The sequence below is a fragment of the Lonchura striata genome, chromosome 6 (genome assembly GCF_050655825.1).
Source record: "Lonchura striata isolate lonStrDom1 chromosome 6, ASM5065582v1, whole genome shotgun sequence".
In the NCBI taxonomy this organism is placed as follows: Eukaryota; Metazoa; Chordata; class Aves; order Passeriformes; family Estrildidae; genus Lonchura; species Lonchura striata.
The window spans coordinates 29,700,837-29,725,235 of NC_140708.1; the positions used below are offsets into that span (position 1 = coordinate 29,700,837).

Below are 24,399 nucleotides of genomic sequence, written 5' to 3' on the forward strand. Positions count from 1 at the left end.
ATAAATCTGAAGGCAAAAAGTAAATTTGTTCTCTCTTTAATAGGACCACTCATGCAAGGGCACTGGGATTAGATTTTAAATTGGCATGTTTTAAAACCTTTGATACCGTTACAGACTCAGTGAGCCATGCTCACCTTTCTTACAGCTAGACCTAGCTGGAAATTAGTTTTCTCCTTTGTCAAAATATTTTCTAATAAACATTTAGCCTTTCTGCTAAGAACAATGCAAAACACTCAATAACTAATATAGTTTAGCTGAAAATATACAGCTTTATTTCCTCTTCTAGAGAAACGTAGAAAAGTAGCTAGGAAAAAGTAGATGACCTCTGTGAATTCTGTTTAAAAAAAAATCTTGGGGAAGGAAAAGAAGAGGAAAGAAGCACCAAAATGAGCAGTTTCATGCTTCTGATCACCAGTAAAGACATACCTCCTCTTTGCACCTCCTTCTTCACCTTCCTCAGGTTCCCTTGCATTCTCTTCTCTGTAAGACAGAAAAGAGTTGAAGTGAGGTGGCAGATACATCCCTTCCCTTGTGACTCTCGTGGTGACAATCAGGGAGGCCAGGGCAGGTGCCCTGAGCATTCTGCAAGGAAGCAAAGTGCATCAGTCTCTGCTGGGCTTGTCAGGGGTTTGCGTGTCTGGATGTGTTGTCTCTGGAAGAGATAAGTGAACTTCTCTCTGCAAACAGGGGTGAGCAGAGGCTGGAGGTGGTTTTGTGTGGCAGGGAACTGTGTAGTCATGAAATAGCTTGATTTTCACACTTTATCCTGGGTGTTTGAGTCTTCAGGACTGGATTAGGACTGGAGCTTGTATTTAAATAGCAGTGCCCACATATTTTAAGAAGATATTTCCAGTATGAAACCCTTTTGTTAGTGAGAGTATTGTAAAAATCTAGGCTTTAATATTGCTTCTCTTGGGAAATATTGGCAAGGAATTGCTGATTGGACTTTATAATCATTGCTATGCAAACCAGCATAAATGCTACTCCTGCAGGCACCTGTGTCCTTCAGTCTCAGCAAGAATAGATCAATGTACCATGCAAGATGAGGAGGGTTGTGGAAAGCCAATATGCAAGTCTGGGACAGAATGAGACTTCTGAGGCAGTAGAATAGGGAAAGGGAGCATACAAATAAGGGGAAACTTCCCTTAGAGGTGAAATGCAGTCCCTGTCACAAGTTTCAGACTTTTGCTCAGAACAGTGAGCGAAATGAATTTAAGGTGCAGAAGACATGACCAGAAGGCAGAACAGCATCAAGGTTTCTGGGTTCTTTGGCTAAGTTTGCCATTGACACTATCATAGTTGCCCAGCTGAGCCTGTTCTAACTTTACATCCTTTGAATACTTAAAAAAAAATCAATATATAACCTGCATTCCCATTTAAGACTTATGCAGTTTGCAAAGCCCTCTGGGATCTGCTGGAAGAAGGGGACAGGAATGCCATACACATTCTGTTGGTTCCTCTGGTGGCAGGGTATATTCAGAGCAGATGGGGTTGCCAACACACTGGTTCATTGTGGAGGTATTTGCTCAGTAATGAATGAGGCAGAGGAACAGACTGAGAATTCTGCACTCCAATACCCCACTGAGTGTGCTCAGATGGTAATGTGGAATGTCTGTTCTCTTCAGGGATGTAAAGTACACCATCTCAATGCAGAAAAACAGACCTTTTCTAAAACTGGGCCTCTAGATACAAGGGAAATGGAGAAATGGAAAATTAAATCAAGCCAGTTTTTCCCCCTTCAAATGAAGAGTGATCTCGCCTTGCAAATTATGAGAAGTCTGAAAGATAATGCAGCAGCTGGGGACTTCTCTATGGGTTTAACTGGGAAAAGGACAACTAGCAGCAGCCAGTGCATCTCACCAAAAAGGCTGCTAATAATCACATCCCTGCATCAATCATGAGCAGCAGAAATTAGGGAAATAAGGAAGAAGATAAACGTCAATAATCTTCCTTATAACTAATGAAGTCCTCCTGGACATGTGATTTCTGTTGGGATCTTCTAATACATCCAGGTTCATTCTTGGTGCTGGAACTGTTACAGATCACTATTGCTTTGGTGTGTAAAGGTAATGCCTAAGCTAGGTTTTGTAGTGTGAGGACTGCACAGAAATACAGTAAATAATCACATCCTCCAAAACCTCTTTTGAAAAAGGTAGAACAAAACTATCTTTGTCTCCAGAACTTACCTGACACTGTTCATGTTAGAGAAAGAAGGAAAACCTAGAATAATAGGCCACACTGTCAGTGCCTATTCTATTCTTTATAGAAATATGTGCCAAAATAAAAATTTTTTGGTCATGTTCTGGCAAATGAGCAAACACTTAATCTTGGTGTCTGCTTACAGTTGATTTACTTTGAGATTATTTGATCCAAATCTTCATTTAATGATGTCAGCTGCCTCCAGGGCTCCCTGACCTTGTGTGTGTGATGTGGAAACAGGTGACAGTAGCTGCTGGGGGCAATGGCTGCAGGTTCTCCCTTTAATGAATTAATTTTAGGTGCCTGTAAGAATTTATTTTGGATTCTCATGCACTGCTTCATTTTTAATGAGGATTATGAACTTGGGTTAAAGAGGTGCTTTCAAATATTTTTATTTTGGTGCTGAAGAACTGGACATAAGATGATAATGTGTGCTTGCAGCTCAGAAATCCAACCTGCATCAAAAGGAACATGGCAGCAGGTTGAGAGAGGTTCCCCTGCCCATTTGTTTCTGCTCTCTGAGACCTTTCCTGGAGTATGGTGCCCAGCTCTGGAGCACCCAGCCCAGGAAAGGAAAGGACCTGTTGGAGCAAGTCCAGAGAATGGCCACAAAAGTGATCAGGGGCTGGAGCACCTCTCCTGTCAGGAAAGGCTGAAACTTTTTGTTTTATTCATCCTGGAGAAGGGAAAGCTCCAGGAAGGCCTCACTGCAGCCTTTCAGTACATGAAGGGAATTTATAGGACAGGAATGACTCATGACCATCTGTAATGACAGGACAAAGGGAATCAGTTTTAAACTAAAAAGGGATATTTTATATTGAGCATAAAGAATATTTTTTTAATGATGAAAGGGGTGAGACACTGGTAAAGTTCCCCAGGGAAGCTGTGGATACCTCATAACTGGAAGTGTTCGAGGCCAGGTTGGATGGAACTCTGAGCAACCTGGTCTAATGAAAAGTGTCCCTCTCCATGGCAGGCAGGATGGAATCAGATGACCTTCAAAGGTCTCTTTCCATCCAAACCATTTCATGATTCCATGAAATACTCCTATTAAGGGCAATGGAAAAGGGAGACAAAATAAGGGGTATGAAATCTGTTGTAGAAAGGAATAGAAAGGGTAAATGAGCATTACTTACAAGAGCTTTGCCTTGGTGGCTGGACAAATACAAAAATCCTCTGACGAGAAGGAAGTCCTGCTCCCTGTTCCCCAGGAGATGCCTGCACCCATGGACTTCCATTTTAGGCATAATAGGAGGAGGCTAAAGAAGAGAAATTCCTAGGGTTTTCTTTGTGACGTCTAGCAAGGAGAAAAAGTAGACAAGCAAGAGCAAATAGAAAAGGCAGTGAGGGTTCAGCCAGCAGTACTAAGAGCAGTGTTACACTGCAGGTGTGTGTGCAGCCAAATCTGCAGCTGCCAAATCTGGTGAACAAAGATTTCATCCCTCTGCTCTCAGCTCAGCCAACTCTGCTACAGATTTTTATTTTTCTGGTATGGAGGGAACACATATCAGTTGTTTTGCTAGCTAAAAAGGGAGACTTCTATTCTGGCAGGTGTGGAAATTGAAGCCCAAGACCTAAAGGAACCCTGATTTGAGAATTAGAGGTATTAAATCACTTCAGCTGCTGCAGGAAGACATGTAACCTCAGTGTGAATGGGGTTGCTTGAGCTCCCTCCTGTGTCTACTTGTGTGATGAAGGTGAGCCTCAATGAGAGACCTAAGCAGGAAAAACTCTTCAGTTGCGAGCTTAAAGCTTCTGAATCTCTTGTGCTGGTAATGCAGTGATGAAGGGACTAGGGAGGGAAGTCTAGCAGGAAGAATAAGAAATATTTTGTTCAGTCTGGAAGGGGAAAAGTTAATTGCAACATAAAAATGCTATTATGGTAGTAATGAGAAATCCACTTGTGGAAAGCAAAGTGTCAGGCTAAACCTGCTGTTTCTAAAATTTACTCAATAATTCAGGGTTTCATTTAATAAAAAACATTGTTTAAAAATTCTTTTAAGAAAAATTTAAACATTTAAAGAGAATATTACCTATCTTAGGGTATTTGTGATTTTTTTTTATCTCTCTTTTCCGTGATTTTCATTGAGACCAGAAATCTCAATATTTCAGAATTTCAGAGCAGTGATTTTTGAAGATGATATGTTAACTCTGCTTTGTCCCTTTTTCCCTTCAGTATATTATAGAATACTGGAATGAATAACTTCCAGCTGATTTCTTTTTTTCTGTTTCTATGTTACTTCATTGTTTCTTTTACCACATTGTCAAGCTTCCCAAGCTGAAAAAGTACTGAAGAGGTGCAGTGTGAGGGAAGGGAAAACATACACCCTCTACAATGGAAAATGAACAAAGTGACCTAAAATCTTTAGTTTCTCTGGGTTAAATTGCAAAATGTAGAAAGGAGGAAGGAGAAAGAGATCCTTTCCTTCTCTCAAAATAAGAAAACTGAACTTGAGATGCTGTGTGGCCAAGTGAAGGCCTTGTCTGCCTTTAAGTATCTCTTTTTCCTCGAGGTACCTTGCAAGCCCTATGAGAAGCTGTCATTCCTTTCCAACAAACCTTGCTTTCAAGACTCAACTACTTGTAACTTTGAAATTATTTTTGAAAAGGGGAGGGAAAAAGCCTACCCAATAAGGCAACCCTGTGAATGGAGAGCATTCACAGAGAGGGCTAAATCTGGGTCCAGATGCTCCCAACCTCTTTTTGTTTTTTTTTAACCCAGGTCTCATCTGGTGTGGTCCTGTTGCCAGCCAGTGGGCAACTAAGTGGGGTCAATAACAAGGTGTGGTCACCAGTCTCTTAACTGGCTTAAGAACAGAAATTCCTTGGTACCAAACTTACTGTTCTCAGTTCCTTCAAAAGGACACTATAGTTTCAGCACAGCCACTGTGGTGAGTAGGAGAGTGGACACTTCCTGTGGAATTTCTATCTGTATAAAGGGGTAGGAGGTGTGGGATGGCCAAAACCCGGTTCAGAACTTTGCCTTTGATATGGTGAGGCAATTTCAGATCTATGTTACAAATGGAAAACTGGGAAAGAGGTTTTAAATTCCAGGAGAAGGGAAATCAGTGCTGTTTTGACCACTAGAACTGCCACCTTTCTCTGTTTGAACTACAGTCAACCCCTTCCAGATTAATAATCATAATAGAGCCTTTGAGCTTTTATCAGACCATCTGATCTGATCTAACCTGTGGATGTGAAGATGAAAGGTTAATCCTCAGGGCCATCTGCTTTCCTTTAACTTTTCTGCCTGAATGCATTGTTTCTTTGTCTTGCCTGACTACTTTTGGCATGTCTTTTGCTGTTTTGTAGCACTAATCCTGGTTTACATCTGACTCTGTGCAGAGGATGCAGCCTCTTTGAGCAGCAGCTGCCTATTCAGAGATGCTTGCAAGTTTCCTCTAGTATTTTCTCTCCTCTCCTGGCAACTCCTCTCAGTATGATTTATGAATTGCAAGCATAGCTGGGGGTGATGTGAAGTATCAACACCTCTGAATTCCAGTGAACAGGAGCTGGGTAATTAATAATGACAAACCAGGAGTGTTAGCTTTGCATGGAGATCACGTAGCGGAGAAGGGTTGTTCTGTATTCTTTGGGAATGGGGGAAGCGAGTGCCTAACCCTTCCCTGTGCTGTTAAATCTGCATGTCATTTTCCTTGGATAATTAAGTAATTGCAGCCTTTCAAGGAGACAGACTCCCTCCATTTCCCCTGGCAGCTTGCAGATGTGGCACACGCACCTTGCGGCAAATCAATGCTAACGACATCGCCGTGCGGCAGCGCAGCCACCGAGAGGAGGAAGCCCAAAGAAAAATGTCCAGCCCTTGCAGATTGCATTATGAGCATCAGGATCTTTTACGCAGCAGACTTATTAATTGCATTTTCATTTGGGTCCCTGAATTTTAACCCTTTTGAGGTTGCTCCTCTGCTTGTGAGTGCCTCTGAAATTGCCAAGTGTTGGGCAGATTCAGAAAAGGGAGAAAAGACAAGGGTGGTCTCTGCAGTGCTGCACTGGAATGTGGACATCTGCAACAAAGCTAAGGAATAGATTCAAACAACCAACAAAAGAAGGAAACTGTTAAATCACTTGGTAGAACATAGAATAAATACACTCTGTGTTGGAGTAACAAATGTGGTCAGGTGGCCTTTCAAGGGAAGAGGTTCCCTTGAACCTTCCCAAACCTTTCAGGTTTTTTTGCCTCTCCACCCTTTGCCTGTGACAGGTTTTGTATTGCAATAAATCCCTGTGCAGGTTTTTCCTCCTCCTTTCCCAGATGAACTCCCTGATTTGCCCCAGTACATTTTTATTTTGTGAAGATCAATCTCCTTAACTGTTCTCATTTTCACTCTGTCTTGAAAACAACACGCAAGTTCCCTTCAAGTCATAACCCAAACTTCAGAGAAAGAATTGTTGCTTTGCTGCATTTGCAGGCCTTTATCTGGAGCCTGACAGAAACTCTAGGCATTGCTAAAGTTTAAATTATTATTAATTTAGTAATTGGCAATTTTATCATGGAAATACATACAGATGTGATGTCTGGCCTTTGCCAACCAGAATTCATCACACTGTCTGCATTATTTTCTTTGTGGCGATGGTGTTATCTTTCCTAATTTCCTTTGGTGGTGAAACTTCAGTTGGTCCCCTGCGAGTTGAAGCTATTGGCCAAGACATTCTTGCAAAGACTGTAAAAGCTGCCACTTAATTCTCTCCTACTTCCTGTCTTAGAGGTGCTGGGAGCACACATTTGCCTGAGACTCTCTCCTTCAGAATATTTCAATCTCTGTTTACATGATACTTGATTTAACCTGACTTCTTTTAGGAGTTATTTATTGCTGATTCAGTGCACAGGATATCTGGGGACTGCCAGGACTGGCTTGGGAAGAAACACCTGCCTACAGACAGCTACCTACTGCTGTAGTTTTGTGTTATTTTTCTTAATTTTCTTCTTGAATTGTTTATTCTGTGCTAAGTATACAACCTTTGCTTCATGTTGACTAGTATGAAGTTTTTCCTCAGTACTGTAGTTCAATTCCTCTCTTGTTTGGGGCTCTTAAAAGAAGGGAAGGAAATAGCCATAGGTGAGAATCTTAAAAGGTGGTGTTTGTTGTGGAAGAGAAAAGAGCACCAAGCTGTTGCAGGTTCAACATCCTCCTGTGAAGTCCCACCATCAAAGCTGGGGTTGCTGCCAGACTTGTTTCTCTCTAGCTTGCTAAGAAAATTCTGCCTCTGTGCACTCACACACAGAGAAATCACTTTGCATTTAGCTTGGAGAGAGGAGAAACAATACCAGCTCCTTCCCCTTCTACATCTATCTCAAAGAAGGGAAGAGGAAGAGTGGAAGAAGGAAAGATTTGTCTGGAAGAAGAAAAAAAAAATGGAAAAAGGTAACTGGGGAGGGATGAGTCTTGGAGAGAGAGAGAACTGTTGCTGTGTCACTGACCACATCAGCCTCATTCTCCCAGTGTGTGCTCTGTGGGATGGGAAAAGGCACTTTGTCATTTTTTGGTCTTGTTTCTGCAGGAATGGAACAAGCATAGGGGAGGCTTCATTTTCACAAAGACTGTCTTTGCACAGCAAGATAGTATTTGAACTCTGCCTTTTGGTGGCTGTAAAGCCAATCCTAAACCCTCTTAGGAATGAGGCTTCATTTACAACCAGAAATGAAAATCTGATGACAGGTGCAAAAAATTTCTAACAATAAGGAAGATTTCTTTTCTTCGGGAAACCTGCAAGACTGAGACATACCCTGGGATGGGAAGGAAGATGAGGGTCATTTAGTCTCTCTGAATCAATGATCTAATGAACAGTAGCCACATTTCTGGTTTTAATTAGCTTTTCTCCAAATGGGTATCAGTACTCATAGAGTATTCTTAGATATTGTAACATCTTAAGCCATCATTTGTCCTCTCTTCATAATGTGTGGCATAGTTGGACCCAGCTTTTAGGTGAGCTCATTGAATTCAGAAGACAAAGAGGGGCTGAAGGTTCAAATGTCCTGATCCAGAGCTCTCTAAGTAATGCTAAGGAGCATATTTTCAAAAACTTGGCAAATGCTTCTGAAAGTCTAGTATCTCACTGTGGTCCTAAATGATTTGAAATCTGGGAGATGAGGGATTCTGTATTTCTGATTGGAATCTCTAAGATAAAAATATATGGAACCTTCAACATGCAGTGAATTCGACACTGTGAACTTGTGTGCTGCACAATTTATCTTTGTATATGCTGCAAATCTGTGAACTCATTCCATTCTGATAAGCTCTTTGGCATTCCTGATGATGCTGATTATCAGCAGAAAGGGATTTTCTTATCTTAGCTTTAAGATGAACAACAAAACTCAACATTAACTAGAAACATGACTTAAAACCTGCTGAATTTCCCCAGAAAATTGAAAACACCCCTGCCTGTTCTGTGTCTCGCCAAGCCTCTTACCTGCACTGTGCAGGTTGGGCACCTTTTGGGCAGCCTTATCAGTGGGTGAAGAGAGTGCAGCTTTCTGAGCATCCCTGAATGAAAGGGGCTCTTCTGTCCCCCACAGATACAGTGTTCAGATAGATAAAGTCCAAAGGAGGAATGCAGTCAAGTTGGTCACCAAACCTGACGTGACATCTGCTCATGCTGGTGAGCCTGAGGTGAGATCCTGAGGAGTTCTTCACTTGGCTAAGCCTCCACCTGCTGCAGTCCCAGCGTGGCCTGTGGCTCCCTCTCCTGCCCTGGGGCACTGTGTCAGTGGTGTTGATCAGAGAGACCATGGTGCTGTGATGCAGTGAGGGGATCCACTTTGGGAGGACCCTGTTCCAAGACCAGCTGAGACCGAGTGTCCTGCCGCAGTCCCTAGATCCAGGCTGTGTAAAACACCTCCTCTGGTGTGCTGCGATGTGGTTCCTGTGTTTCTGCTGCCGTGTTGGGCTGCTGGACTCCCACTTCATCGTTCAGTGCAGAAACCAGACTCGCTCTTGCAGCATCTGCAGTTTTCTGCAGCCCCTGTTCAGGAGCTTTGCAGCAAGTCTGCTGGTGCCACGGGCCTGCTGTGTTTCAGACTGCTGCACACCCTGGCTGTGCTCAGAGAAAATCTGCCCATAAGGGGGCTGGTACTGCACCAGCAAAAATGTTGGAGGCCCTGCCTGCAGGTGACGTTTTGTCTGAGGGTACAGGGATACTTCAGCTTTTAATGATTTTTGTTTAGGTAGATTCAGGCTCTTGGTAAACAAGACAGCATTATCACAGAGCTGCTTTGTTTTCCAGTGACTGGTCTCACACGTAATAAATAGGTTAAAGTTAACTGGAGCAAGCATTGATTTTTCTTTTAGTATGTGTGGGATTTCCTCCCTTGGGAGGGCTTGAGTAGTTCAGGAGACTTTCAGGGGAGGATACGAGTGTGTGAAAAGACTGCAGTGTAGCTGGGACATTAATTTTTTTCCCCTTCTCTAAATTTTCCTCTTATGATCTCTTACCTAACTCTTCCTTTCTTTCATGTTCCAGCTCTCACTTAGAAATTTCCTGGGGATAGTGACTGGGAGACACACTGTGGGCCTCCAGGGAGTTCTGGGTGTGTGCAATCCTGCAGGAGGAGAGGAACATGGAGCAATGAGAGGCAGAGCTGGGCAAAACAGAAGGGTTGAGGTACTGGGGAGCAGGTCTACAATCTACAGCGGAGGCGGTGATGATGAAGTTATTGATATGTGTGATAGAATTTGACATTTAACAATTATTTTTTTCCCACATGAAAGTCACAGAATAGGAATGGAGAAAAAAAAAAAGAAAACCCCAAATAATCAATGCTGCTTTTGAAGGCTTTGGCAATTGCCAGGCTCTATTTGTTTCTTTCTTTAGATAGTGTCATTTGTCTTCTTCCATCCAAATCACCCCCTCCAAACAAACATAACTCCCCCAATTGCTTTTCTCTCCTTAACTGAACTCAGCTCCCCCCGGTTATAGGCATGTTCTGCTACTTTGTATTTGTGCCACAATTTGCCTTCCAGAACATTTACTTACTTATTTAGAAATCCTCTGCATTGCCTGGTGTTAGGGCATATGGTTTTCTCTACATCAATTAAAAATCAACATGGTCCAACAGAATATAATACCAACCCCTGCTTCTTTTAATGGATGTTTGCAGCTGGGTGGGGATTAAAGCAGATCATAATGGATTAGATCAGGGCTTAAAACAGCCTGTAATGGATACTGTGTTGAACTGTTCAATTTCTATTCTTGGATATAGACTGTGCAAATCTAGGGTTGTCAGATGACATCCTCACTGTCACCCTGTCATGCAAGAGGCTAGGTTTTGAACTAAATCTGTTATTCCTGCAACAGGGATGGTACAAGCTGGAAAAGCCCCTTTTCCTGTGTGCTGGCGATGGGCACGCAGTTCGCGAATCGTGCAGGAGATGGGGGTGTTGCTCACATTACCTTTGTTTTCTAGGGAAGGAAAGATATTCGAGAGCTCGGCTGCTGCTCTCTTCGGCACTGCTGAGGCGGAGCGGGGAGATTTTATTTCGCAGTCCCACATCATCGGTGGGACTCCCCCAGCTGTGCATCCTATCATTTAACAGCAATAAGCAAGCACTTATGAAGGCAGTTTAGAATTTGTTTCAGAAAGACCAGAGCTTCCTGTGGCTGGCTGTCTTGAGAAATTAGGGATTGGGGAATCTCACTGACATAGTCGGCACTGAATGTCTGGGACTATCCCCGAGTGTGGCAGGTGAGGATGACACTCACAGAGGCGATTGCAAGTAATGGCTCTTCAGTCTGCAGGGTAGAAAACACCTGCTATTGGAACGGTGGAAGTATTGTCCTAAATAAAATGTTAGGCTTCATTCAAGTGTTCACCTTCACATTCTGTGCCATGTCCAGCACAGCTGGGCTCTTGTGGTGACAAAGAGGGATGTGGTGGACACAAAGAAACACTTTGTGCTGGCAGGATTTGCAAAATAAGATGTGCCCACAAGTCCTGTCTTGGTCAGGGTGGCCATGAAGTCAAGGATGCTGCTGCACAAAGGAGTGACTGATCAGGATCTGGACATAGACTAGGTCCTAAGCAGTGTCCAGCAAGGCTGAGAAGATAAATAGGACTGGGTGGACTGCACTGCAGGGTACTGGCTAATAGGTGCAATTGCCAACACCACAGTAGTTTTACTATGTGGTGCCTGGGATTCTGGATGTGCAGAGACCTTCAGGAGCAGCCGTGCGCTGCTTCTGAGTCCAGCGGGACTGCAGAAACTTTGATTATAACTTAAGAACAAGTTCTACCTGTCACAGCTGCAGCCTCACTGCTAGAGGATGGCATTAGGTGGGCAGTGCCTCTCCTCACGCTGCACAGCAATGGCAAGACACTGGGGTGGCATATGTGCTGCTAATGCCACATACCTGGGAACTCTGTTCCTGCAGCAGTGGAATTTGGGGGACAGTAGGGTCCTTCCTGTTCCCCACACCCTGCTGTTTGCTTACAAGCAGCAGCAGTGTGCAGCCTTGGGCTGGCGTGTCCCTGTGCATACAGGGTAGCGCCTGGCACGAGTGTGCCATTTGTGAAATCCCCTCGCCTGAGGTTTTGTGGAGCAGCTCTGGCTCAGGCCCACGTCACTGCTCCCACACAAATAAAATGTCATCTAAACATTTTGGCAGCACAACACAAAAGGAGCCGATTCCAAGCCAGGAATACCATCCGTTGCGTTGGGAGTGGGCGCGTTTCCCCTACCCCCACCTCCCACTCTCCCTCTCTGCGTTGGGAATTGAGGCTAATAAAGGGCCGCGTTTGTGGGTAGGGCCCCCGCCTCCTTCCCGAGGCTGTCAGCGCTGTTGTGAGCGCACCGGCTGCCGCCCCGGCCGCTCTTCCCACTCCTGCAGGACAGCTCTTGAGCGACCGCTCCCCCGTTTGCAACAGGCAGCGCTGTGTGCAGCCCCGCTTTCCTCCTCCGGCTCTCCTCGGCCGCTGCGGCAGCCGGGCTGCGCGGAGCCCCCAGCCCGAGCCGGGCGCTCTGCAGCGGGCGCTGACCAAGCGCTGGCCAGAAACCTCCCCGCTGCCCAGTGCGGGCAGTGCCAGCTCCGGTCCTGCCTCTGTGCCTGCCGGGCTGGGAGACCCGCGGTAGGCGGGAGAAAGTGTTGAGCCACCCCCGCACAGGGCCTGGCGATGGGGAGGGGGGGGACCGTGGGGGGAGCCGTGTAGTTGGTGGATCCGTCTTTGGACGGCAAAGAATGGCTGATGCGGGGAGTAGGAGGGTGGGACGATAAAAAAAAAAAAAAATATCGCTAATTATCGACACTTTTCAAAGGGAGGAGGAGAACGGGAGAAGGTCGACCGTGGGTTTGATCCGAAGAGAAAGTGCCGACGTGTTGCTGCAATGAATCGGTCCGGAGGGACGCGGCACTGGCACAGATGGCGATGACAAGGGTGACCCCACAGGGACGCCCCGCAGCCGCGGGAGGCGGCAGCAGCCCCCCTCTCCCATTCACAGCCTGCCATTACTCACACCTTGTCCGAGGGCTGAAGCAGCAAAGGCTTCTTGAGCTTTGCCAGCAGAAAACAGGTGTCCTGGCCAGGGGGAACGCATCCGTGCGATGGGAGCGGGAGCGCTGCGCTGCCGTGACCTAAAGAAATACATCCCCCTCGCTCCTTCTCCCGACACAGTCCCGAGATGCTGCTGCAGGGAGCTGCCTGCAGATACTGCCCTTTCTTCGTTATTGGCCCCACACAAATCCTGCTAGTCTCCCCTGCTGGACGGTGGCAAGGTTGCTGGGATTCCCACGCACACGCGTGAGTTCCCGCGGCCGGGAGGCTGCGCTTGGGACGGGCGCATCCACACGCACGGAGCCGGCTCTGGAGGGATGGCCGGCTCCGTGGGTACGCTGTTACACACGGGAGGCACCCAAGAGCCGCTCATCCCAGCTGCGTTCCCTCGTGCCCCGGTACCCGTGGCTGACATCCAGCCTTTGTGCGTGTGTGTGCACGCACACACACAGGGCGAGGAGCACCCACGTCGCTGTAAACGCGAGTCTATGTACATATACATGAGGAGAAGCGGGGAATGACGGCTGCTTTCTCTCGGCCAGGAGCACACATACCAAATCAGGAGAAAAGGCTGGGTGATGCTCCAGCTGATTCGGTGCAGCGCGGTGTCCCGCTCCCGCCCCCGGCCCCGCTCCCGGCCCCCGGCGGCGCGGCGCGGCGCGGCGGGTGACTCGGCGGTGTATTTCAGCGGCGGCGGCGGCTTGGCAAGGCTCGGGGCTCCTCCCCCCGTGTGGTGGTACCCTCTCACTTGATCAAATCCTTGAACGTGAACAGTTTCACTGAAAAGCACTTTTGAAAAAAAAAAAAAAATATCCAGCAACAGTAAGGAACAGAATCCAACTACCGGGGAGAGTTTTTTTCCTTTTTCCCCCCACTTCTTTCCTTTTTTTTTTTTTTTTTTTTTCCTCCTGGTCATCGTCTCAGAGGCTGAGAAAGAGTCAAGAGAAAACCGAAGAAGAGAAAGAAGAAGAGCGAGAGAAAGAGGCGCCTTTTGCAAATAATAAATATTATAATTAGAATCCGGCCCCTTTCTTCCTAAAAAAAAAAAAAAAAAGCCCTAAACGCAGCGCCTCATCCCCCCTCCCTCTGCAAGCCCCCCGACTCGCTTCGCAAAGGCATGGAGAAGGGGACCAACAGCTTTCCGACCTGCCACACCATTTTTCTCGCCTGGACATGGTTCTTACTTCTCTCTTGGTGTTGCACCGGCGCCGAAATAACTTGCAGATCCTGCTCATCTCCGTCGCCCTCCTGGCCGTCCTCCTCGTCTCGCCTTAGGCAGGAGCAGCGACAGCCGCCGCCGCCGCGAGGATTACGGAGCTGGCCGGGCGGCCGAGCGCGGGGCTCGGTCGGGGCGGCGGCCGCCGCGGAGCCGGTGCCGGGCGCGGAGCCGGTGCCGGGCGCGGAGCCGGGGGGCCAAGCGGGGCCGCGGGGAGCGGCGCTCCGCGCGGCGGGGGCGGGAGGCGGCGCGCCCGGGAGCCGGGGCCCGGCGGCGCCGCGGACCCGCCGGAGCACCGAGGGGCGCCGGGCGCTGCCGGCCGGCGGCGGCCGGGGGGTGCCCGCGGCCGAGGGGCAGCGCGGCGGCCGCGCTCAGCCCCGCGGGCCCCCGGAGGACGCGAGAGCGGCGCGGCCGCGAGGGGCCGAGGAGCCGAGGCTGAGCAGCACCACCTTCGCGCTCACCGGGGATGCGGCGCACAACCAAGCCATGGTGCACTGGTCCGGACACAACAGCAGCGTGAGTACCGCCCCGCAGAGCCGAGCCGAGCCGGTCCGGCGGCGCTTGGCGGGGAGGGAGCCGGGACAGCGGCGGGACGGGGGTGCGGGGAGGAGGGGGGCGCTGGGCGGGCACCGTGCCCTTGTCGCCAGCGGGTGTGGGAGATGGAGCGATGGCCGCGGGAGAAAAGTTTTCCTGGGGAAAGGTGAAGGCGAGTTGGGAACACGGTTTTGCCCCGGCCTCGGGGGCAGAGCCGCGGTCCCCGGGCAGCGCGGCGGCAGCGCCCCGCAGGGCCGGGCTGGCCCCAGCGCTCTCCTCTGCGCTCCAGCGTGTCCCGTGTGCCGCTCCCCTGCGCACCCCCTCTCGGTCTCTCCGTATGTAATGAACACCGTGGCACCCTTCGCTGCCTCCCTGCCTGGGGTGTGTGATGCACAGGGCTGGTGGAAAAGCCCTCCAGTGCCCCACTGTGAGTGCTGGAAGCAAGAGAGATCCCATTAATTCATTAAGGGATGGAAAACCGCACAGCACGTCAAGGAGCTTTGAGGGGAGGCACGTAGTGCAAGCAGAGTGGAAAGTTTGTAAAAAAATCCATGGCATCTGACGCCTTTTCCCGAAGTGAATAATAACGAGCCACTGAGGTGTCCCTGGAAGCCTGTGGGACTGTGTGTGTGTGCGTGTGTGGAGGGCATGTCCCAAAGCCCACACGCTGTGCCGTGACAGTGCAGGACCCTCCCTCACACCCGCTCTGCAACGCCCGGCAGGTGGCCGTGGACGAAACTTGAAGTTTCTTTTGACTTGGTATCAGAAATACCATTTCTACTCTCATGTAGTCTGGGAACAGATGTAATCTAAAGGACTCTGGGAAACCTTTATGTCTGATGGCGATATTCCCATTATTCTGATTATTATATCTTGTCACTGCCTTGAAAATTACTCTTTTATTGTTTTGCCACTATTGGAAATGAATAGAAAGCAATTAACAGCATAAAACAGATTGGCTGCATTTTCAGATGCATTCTTCATGGAACTTACTAGGCATGAAAAAGCAAATTGTCCACCAGCTTATCTATATGTGTCTCTATCTGTGCATCAGCTATAGGCTGTAATGTGCAATTCAACTTTTTTTTTTTTGACTGATTTTTTTGTCTATTTATTGCTACTTAGGCAATAATTCTGACAACAATGTAGATGTTACTTTGATTTTACCAATTTTTAAAGGCAGTTGTGTTTGCCAGACATGAATTTCACTCTCATTAAAGATGAAAGCAAACATTGAAGAGAATACAGCTGTATGGTATATTTCAGCACTACACTTGTTTCTAGGACTACTTATTTTTAACATAACATGCCATGTAATGAAGAAAACAACCTATATACGCCCTCTCTTTTGTTTCATTTTGATGATGAATCAAAGGGTGTTGAGTAAAATAAGCTTAAATGCCTCCCCCATGCCTTTCCAGCATGGATTTCCAATAATATTGAGTATTTCTGCTTAAAGTAGCAATGAAAACTCATTCTATAGGCATTTGCAGGGGAAAGGTTGTTTTTTTTTTTCTAAAGCACAGCTCAGAAAGTGATTTTCACAAAATTCTCTCTCCTTGGTTTCTTTTACAGAAACATGCTATTTAAATAACTAGATTCCTTATTCTTTAAGTGACTGAGAAGGGTAATGAAAGAAAATATCTTGATTGTTCATGGCATGGCATTAGGATTTTGCACCTCAGGATATCATGCATTGAAAGCTTCCAACTCAAAAGCACAAGCTAAAGCAAAAGACTGGTGTTTATTGCCAGTGTGGTGTTTGTAGGAGGGAGAAGCGAGCGTGATAATAAATTTGAATGTTATCTTTTTGTGATTTTCCTAATATGAGGTCTAGCATTCTGAGAATTTTTCTCTCTTGTCTTTTGGAAAAAAACATACAGCATTTAGTAATTAATTGGATTTTTTTTTTAGCTGTGTAGAGGGAAAGTTATATGCTTGAACCTGGGTTCTTTCATTAATTAACAGATGAGGCTGAATCCAATGCCTGTTTTTCTGCTGCAGCTCAGTTTTTGCCTAATTCTACTGTTGGTGTGCCCATGGCACAGGAACATGAAGCAATTTGTCCAAGGTCACTTGGGCAAACAGTGTGGCTTCTTTTGCCAGCCACGTTGGTCCCCAGCCCCACATCACAAAGCATACATTTTCTTAGGTTACAGGAGGTGCAAAGCAGAAGGATGGTGTGTTGGAAATGGACAATATGTATTATCTCAGGTCATGATTATGCCAGTTGACCGAGTAGAGTGGGTAGGATGTGTCTGTATGTTATATTGTATTCAGGCTCCCAAAGCAGTAAAGGGGCAAACAGCTTGCTTTTACCAATTCTGTTACTTGAGCAGGCTTCAAAACCTCAGTTTTTGTCACTTGTGTGTTATTAAAAACATGATCAATCAAGTTTTGTGCATTAGTAGTGGGGTACTCCTAAAAACTGGATGGTTTTGCAAAGATCTGCAGACACTCCACAAAAGGGAGGTCTTTGCAGATGCTGAACCTGTTGTTACCTAGAATGTTAAAACCCTCTGCTTTTTAAAGTATTGTTATTTTAAAAGCAAATGTCTGTGAATCTCCTATCCCCTTTTTTTCACACATCCCTGTATCACAGGAAATTACTAAACCATAATCCCTTCCAGGCAAAAAAACTTTTGTTTTCTGTATTTGCAGATAGTGAGGTCAGGATTATGATAGAGGCAAAAAGCTGGTGAGATCAGGGAATTTGGGTTCTCTGCTTTGTCCTGCCCAGAGGCTTTTTCTGTGACCTTAGGAAAGACAATTAACCTCTCTGGATCTCCTCTTCCATATTAAACGAGGATAGTACTACTTAGCTACCACAAAGTGGTGGTGTGGAGCAGAATTCATTTCTGCTTTGTACAATACCTGAGGATCTTGAAGTGAAAATCGTTAGGAAAATACAAAAATGCTAGCCTGTGTAGAAGTGAGGTTTGTGTTCTCTATGTTCTTATGGAGGGCACTTGGCTTAATTCAGCCAGTCTGATATTGGAAAACACAGACTTCTATTTGGGCTTCAAGTATCAATCTGCCCTAATAGAAGCATTTATTGAGCAAGGTCATGAAGCTCTTGAGGGACCTTGGAGAGATCAGATAACATATTTTCTTGCCAAGGCTTTTATAAAGAAAGGAGGATTTTTAGTGAAAAATACTGTTATTCCCAAAAGATCTACAAGCCATTCTTTTTCCAAAACCATTCCTCTCTGAACACACATGCTGTGTACAGATGTGCCATTCAGTGAGCAGTTGTACCCTCTACAATTGTTTTTCCTCTCTAAATGTTTATGTTAGTGCATGAAATTTTTCCTTGTTCTGCTCATCAGATGCTCTCTTCGGCATTCTTGTGAAGATTATTTGATTCCTCATGTGATCTTTTCCTCCTTCCTCTCTCTCTGATTTATAGGATAAGGACCTGCAAAAAAAGGTAGCAGCACCTTTAATACTCTCACAGTTTTAAACCTCACTATCTCATTTCTTGATAGATTTTCCAAGAGATTCTGAGAAACTACAGTGAATAAAACACACTTACTAGGATTGCTCTCCTGTTATGGTCACTGGTGGAATGGGAAATGGAACTGTTTTTGTTAGGTTAGAGTCGTCCCTCTGATGAAAGTAGCTGTTTATAGGAAGTACTTAATTTTGTCCATGGCTTTTCCGTGATGGAATTACCACAAATTCTGTGTCATTGTGGCTGGCATTGTTTTTTTCAATATCAGAAGAAAAGATGCACATTTCTAGCTTTCTCTGGAAGACATTTTTAATCCACTAGCTATGGAGATGCTGCAGCTATGATCACTGCATGCTTTAGCTATCCCATGTATATATGTCTTTGCTTTTTTTAGCAACCAGATGCAAACTCCACAGAATCATTGAATATTAAGAGTTGGAAGGAGTCTTAAATAAGATCTAGTCCAAATCCCTACTGTCATGGGCAGGGACATCTCCCAAATTCTAGCATAAATTCTCCCAAACTTCTGGAATAAAGATGAGAAATGCACTACTATGCCCCAGTAAGAGCAGATGAGGGCTAAGGCATGTGTATCTTGCAGGTTGCCACAGCAGACCAAGTTCCTCTATGATACTCAGGGTTGGATTTTTCATACTATATGAAAAATGTCAGCAGGGCAATTTTTTAAATCTCATTGTAGTAGGACAGTGCAGAAGATAAACCAGTGGAAGTCTGGTGTGCTTCAATGGTGCAGCTGCTGCTTGTGCAAACCATGCAATTGCATTGATGCTTACAGCATGATCCAGGCTCCAAAAGCTGGGGAAGGCAGGATGAGAGCTGGTGAGACACTGGGCTGAGGCCTGGTTTGTCTTGGCAGCTTGTTGCACTGTTTGGTCCAGTCAGCCTGTGACTGTCATTTCTAGAGTTAATGTGGTTTCAAGATTCATGCCAAGACTTGGAACATGAGATGTTTTTGGGAAAAGATAATAAAGAGGAGGCTAATAATGCTGCAGTAGCTTACAGACATTGGAAGTAGAGTTAGAAGATGCAGCATATCTTTTTGGTTGAAGAGGGATCAATATGTGTTAACAGCCCCAACGTTTGTCTTACTGGACATTAGGAAAAGTTTCTTCTGAAAGGAAGTGCTGCAACAAGGTACCAGAAGGTCTCTGGGGGTTTTCAAAACTCATGTAAAGATGGTGATCTGATGGGAACCACTCTGCTCTGAATGGGTTTTCTTTACCTCCTGCTACCACCGATCCTGTTTCTTTGTCCTGTGCAAGCTCTGGGGGCTGGCAGTGACAAGCAGGTTGTGCAAGTTCTCCCAGTGAAGCCTGTCTCTTCCGGGAATGATTCCTCTGAATGCTTTTGGCAGGGTTCTGGTGTGATCTGCTAATGTACTGGTGGTTGGATGCTGAGACATTACTCACTCCCATGGAGCATTACAAGCTGGGGAGGCCAGTGGGATCACTGTGCCAGGTAGTTTTTCATTAAGATGCCTTGCAATGCGGTGTGTGATGGGCAATATTTGCAATTCCAAATAGACTGCTATGCTTGGAAGGGAGGAAGGGAAATCTTTAGGCAGGCAAAGCTGCATTTAGTTGTCAGCACTGGGTAACTGCTCCAAAAGCCCAGCTGGATTTCAGTCTAAAATGTTTACTCCTAGAAATAGAAGATTGGAAATAAAAATGAAACACACATAACAACTTCAGTTGTGGTTGTGTTGAGTTAGTAGACCAGGGAAAAGGCATCTGGAAAATATTTTTTGTGCTATTTCTCTCCAGACTGGTTTCATTGCAAAGTCAGTTTGATGTTTGGACCTGGGTACTGTTAGTGGATCTCAGGAAACTGGCAGGTTCCCTGGGCCGTTTCCCTGCCTGGCACAGCAAACTGTTGATGTTCTTGTAGTTCCAAGCTCAGTACCAGAACTGCTCCTATCTGAGGAGCCAATCAGCAGTTTCTCTTCAGACCTCGGTACTCATACTTTGCCATGATCAGGGATGATGCCCTAGGACTTGTGGCTAAGTTTTTGAAGTGGATTAAATGCAAATAGAATCAGCTATGTGATTCTTTAATTATTTTTTCCATAATGGAAAACACTCATCCAATTAGATGATGAAGTCTTTTGAAAAGGGGTTTGAGCAGATAATTTATGTTAGGCAGGAGAGATTTTTTTCAAAAGGGAGGTGAGACAAAACAAATATTTTCTTGAAGGCGAGGCTGTAGGAAGATGAAACTTTCTGAGAGTTTCCAAATTTACAGCTGTGTAGAAATTTAGAAAACATAGGAGACCAATGTTGTCTAATGGGAAAAGCACACATTAAGGGCAAAGATCTTTAGTGTTACTTGCACTGAAGAATACTGGAAACCAGTCTTGCAAACAGTCAAGAGTTGACTCAAGTCATACTGGAGTATCATGCTCCTTGAGCTCCCTGGATGTCTGTGGGTAGAACAGAGAGCAGCATTCTTGTGTCAATCAGCACTCGTACACAATTCCAAATTCATACCAGAATTGAGGGCCAGGCCTCATGGCTGGGGCTGCTTTGAGGATGTTGCAGGAGATCTGTCAACTCCAACTCTGTATGGAGTTAATGTTTAGGTTTGGCTGGGCTCTGGTCAAGTTTATCTTCCATTGAGAATCTGTGTTTGAAGGTGTTGAATCCAACCTGCCTCAGTCAAGACAGTAAATTAAATGACATGTTCCTTATGAAGCACTGAATTCTATAATTGCAGAAATTCCTCAAAACAGCAAAACATTTGTTTGGATCCTCAGTTTAAATTGATGTAGGCTTAATCTAGGCTATTTGACTCTAGTGGAGAATTCAACCCAGAGGATCCTAAAGCATTGGAAAATAAGACTGAGAAATGAATAAGGGGTGAGGAAACATGGAGCAGTGTAGCAAAGAGACCTGTGGGCCCTTCATGCCGTCTGAATTACAGCCACAGGACTGTGATCATATGAGTTTTTTCCTCTCTTGTGCACAGCCTTTCACTGTCTCATGTTTGGCTCTGAGAGTTTGTTGCTCTCTGGGAGTTTGACCCACACTGTGAGCCATGTTGGAGACTGCTCTGGTGACATAGTTGGAGAAGCCCAATAGGAATTTTAAGCTGAAATATCCCTTTGCTGGAATATACTGTGTTGCAGTCACACTTTTGCATGCAAGTTTCCTGGTTTGTTTAAACTCCATGTAGGAATCCAAAGTAAACAATATCCCAAATCCTAACTTTTTCTAATGTTCAGAGAGAACTGCATCATTGTTGTTAATATTTCCTCCATGCAAAAAGGTGAGCATGGAAATGTTTCCTTTCCTGCCTTTATGGAAAGGAAAGAGGGAACTGAAGAAAATTTGCTGCATGTTTGTAGAACGTGTCTGTGTGGGTGTAAACATACTTGATAAATAATCTGCCATGGAAACTTTAGGGTCAATTTCCAGCCTTCATAACCAGTGGAGTCGCAGCATGCAGTAAAAGTAAGAAAAGATGGATGGTGAGTGATCAAATCTCACTTTTGTTCCTCCCTCTCCGAGCTGAAGGAGACCTGATTGCTCTCCCACAGAAACGAGCGGCACAGCCCTGACGCTGAGGCTGGCACGGGGTTTTTTCCCTTTCATGCGCCGCAATCTCCGGGCAGGCAGCTCCGCAGGGCGCTGCAGGGCCCGCGTGCCCCAGCAGCATCCGCTCAGCAGCACCAGTTCAGCAGCATCAGCTCAGCAGCATCAGTTCAGTTCAGCAGCATCAGCTCAGCAGCATCAGTTCAGCAGCATCAGTTCAGTTCAGCAGCATCAGCTCAGCAGCATCAGCTCAGCAGCATCAGTTCAGCAGCATCAGTTCAGTTCAGCAGCATCAGTTCAGTTCAGCAGCATCAGTTCAGTTCAGCAGCATCAGCTCAGCAGCATCAGCTCAGCAGCATCAGTTCAGCTCAGCAGCATCAGTTCAGCAGCATCGCTTCAATCATCCCGCGGTCCCCGCGGCCGGGCCGAGGAGGGGCGCGGGCAGCCGGCGTCAGGGAAGCGGAGCCGGGCGCTAGAGGGAGCGTGGGCATCTGGGAAAGGGAGGGAGGGAATGCTGCTGGAGAGGCAGAGGCTACAGAAATATTGATGTGGAAACCCGCTCGGAGTCACAGAGTCCGGGAAACTCCCGCGGGAGTTTCCCTCTGCGAGGGACCAGAAGAGTCCTAGCAGACGCCCGGCCGTGGTAAAGCGTTTCGCCATCCCGCGCGGCTGATGCTGTCGCCCTTCGTGCTGTCTCTAATCGCTGCCAGGCCTTTTCCTGAACGCAGCTCTCGCTGTGCCGGGTCTCTCACCCCCTCCAGCCGGACTGGTGCCTGCACAGGCGGTGCCGCTCTCTGGGCGAGGCTGTGTGCGGGAGCAGCGGAGCCTCTCCTGGCTGCCCGGCCCCGTTGTTGTCCCCCCGGGGCGCTGCTGACAGAGCCACCGCGCTGCCCATCTGCTCCCTGTCCTCGCAGGGACAGCGGCAGGGGAGGGCAGAGCTGGGCTCCGTCACTCCTCTCCCTGTGCCCGATCCGCAGCGGATGCGCTTGCCCTGTGACAGCTCCCTGCCACTTGGCACCCTTAACTTCTTGACCAAGCTGAAGGTGTTGCACAAATCTCAGGGTTTGTGTTCCTCCGTTCTTTTCTCGTGGATGTACAGGAATAGAAAGAATTGGAATTCTTTCCAGCCACTGCATTGTGGGACAAAGAAACATTTCCTGGGAAACATAGTTGCACTAGCTGAACACTTTGGGACTAAAATGTAGGTTTGGGATTTAAAAAAAAAACACTAGGACTGAGCAGCTGCAAATCACTTAGGTCAGTGATGGGCTGGAGAACTGGGATGCTGGAAGCAACTGCTTTGACACTGCATCAGTCTGTAACATGGGTACTGCTGGTATTATCTTCAAGGGTGTTACTGGGGTGCTCCTGAAATGGGTTGAGCCTCTCCTGGGGATTTAGTGGAGGACCCCAGTGAGGGGTTGATGGATCAGAAAACTCAGCACAGAGCTCCTGCTGACTTTCAGGGCAGAGAGAAATGTATGGGTTGAGTTCAGATGTGCATCCTTGGGCACCAGAGGAAAATAGGCTGTGCATGCCTGTTGTCTTTGTGATTTGTGGTCTTGCCATTGTGCCTAAAATGTCTTGGATTCCCTATCCACAAGTAGGAGTTGACTCGCATGAAGGGCTGTCATGGAGACTCTCACTGGATGGACATTTGCAAAAGCTGTTGCATGGAAGAGAACATATAAAACATGATTCTTTTGCCAAAATGCTTTAGGACCGTTAGGACCACAATACAGTAGGTGAAGAGGGGGCGGAGTGGAAGCTTTAATTGGTTGTTAGCCTTTCCCTGCAGTTGGTGCCTGTTTGAAAAATCCCTCTCAGGTGTGATCAATACCATGAGATGCAGGCAGGTTTGGCTGGTCTGTGGCATTATTTGCATGTTAAAGAAATGGGAGGTGAATTATTGCTGCGCAGGGCAGTGGGGTATATGTCTGTGTATATGGAGACATTTCTCTGTTCCAGTCTTTCTGTCCTTTACTACCAAATCCTACCAATTTTGTATTTGCAGAATGGCAGGCATGACTGTACATAAAAGCATCTTTTGCTGTCTCCTTCAGCTGTGTAATCCGAAGGTCATTAAAAGGAAGGTCAGTAGTATAACCTTTTTTTCCCCCTTTTTTGGAGAAAACTGAGGCATGCAAGAGAGGAGGGATATACTCTGGGCAATGATCAATATTGATGTGCTACTAAATAACATGGGACTTAACTTCATTGCTACAACTTAGATGCTGTATATATATTTTTTAATAAGGGATGGCATAAAAGGAAAAGTAGGTGAGGAGTTAAGAGGGGAAATAACAGGGCTCTCAATAGTAGAAAAGTAGAACATGGTCAGCTAAAATCACTAACAGATTGATCAAGCTAAAGCATTGCAAAATTCTGTCTCAAAGGTTTTTAAGATCATCACTGTCTGCTGTTCCAATCCCTTTACCTGCTTGGCCTGGCAGATCAAGCCATTTCAAATTGCAGCTCCTTTTGAGCTGGATTAGAACCAGCATGATGAGACTGTGGGAGCCATGAATTTGAGCTTTCATTGGAAATGCAGACAGGAGAGGAATCACATCTGTCTGATCAGGGGAGTGGGAGTTGACTCTGAGCTATGTGGATTGTTTGGAATACTCTAGGATGATAGCACATGTAGGTTTGTGTGCCTGTTTGTGCAATCTTACATGGAATAATGTAGAAGCATGCAAAGTTCAAGGGTCTTGTAGGCTTCTTTGGTCATTAAGGTGGCCTTCCCCTTCCCCACTTCACAGCCAAAGGGAAAGTCTTTGCCTAACACCAGGTGCAGGTGAAGTACTCCTGCGAGAGGGCAAATGAATTTTCCTTCTTCCCTCTTGGTGGGGTCTGGTTGGGTTGCCTCATGGCAGTCTTCTGCCAGGTGAGAACATGGATGGGAGTGCAGATGGGGGTCTGGGCTGGGGCCTGGCACTTG

General features: G+C 46.4%; 1 protein-coding gene and 1 long non-coding RNA gene across 6 annotated transcripts in view; one reads left to right on the plus strand and one right to left on the minus strand.

Moving 5' to 3' along the window:
- The window catches only part of LOC144246612 (uncharacterized), a 45,832-nt gene extending 32,618 nt beyond the window's left edge, over positions 1–13,214 (minus strand). For 2 of the 3 annotated variants that reach the window (XR_013340267.2, XR_014956165.1), the window contains exons 1-2: positions 12,668–13,214; positions 427–480 (exon numbers count right to left, since the gene is read on the minus strand). This is a non-coding gene — a long non-coding RNA (uncharacterized LOC144246612). Of the gene's footprint in view, positions 1–426 lie in introns of all 3 variants that reach the window. The other variant, XR_014956164.1, reaches the window with a different exon arrangement.
- Positions 13,215–13,376: 162 nt separating this feature from the next.
- SORCS3 (sortilin related VPS10 domain containing receptor 3) overlaps positions 13,377–24,399 on the plus strand; it is a 267,619-nt gene continuing 256,596 nt past the window's right edge. Inside the window, exons 1-2 of one of the 3 annotated variants that reach the window (XM_085582753.1) lie at positions 14,269–14,435; positions 23,473–23,551. In XM_085582753.1, the coding sequence (XP_085438879.1) occupies positions 14,386–14,435; positions 23,473–23,551 (129 nt within the window). In that variant the 5' untranslated portion in view covers positions 14,269–14,385. Of the gene's footprint in view, positions 14,436–22,338; positions 23,552–24,399 lie in introns of those variants that run through there. The other 2 variants (XM_021536263.4, XM_085582752.1) reach the window with 2 other exon arrangements.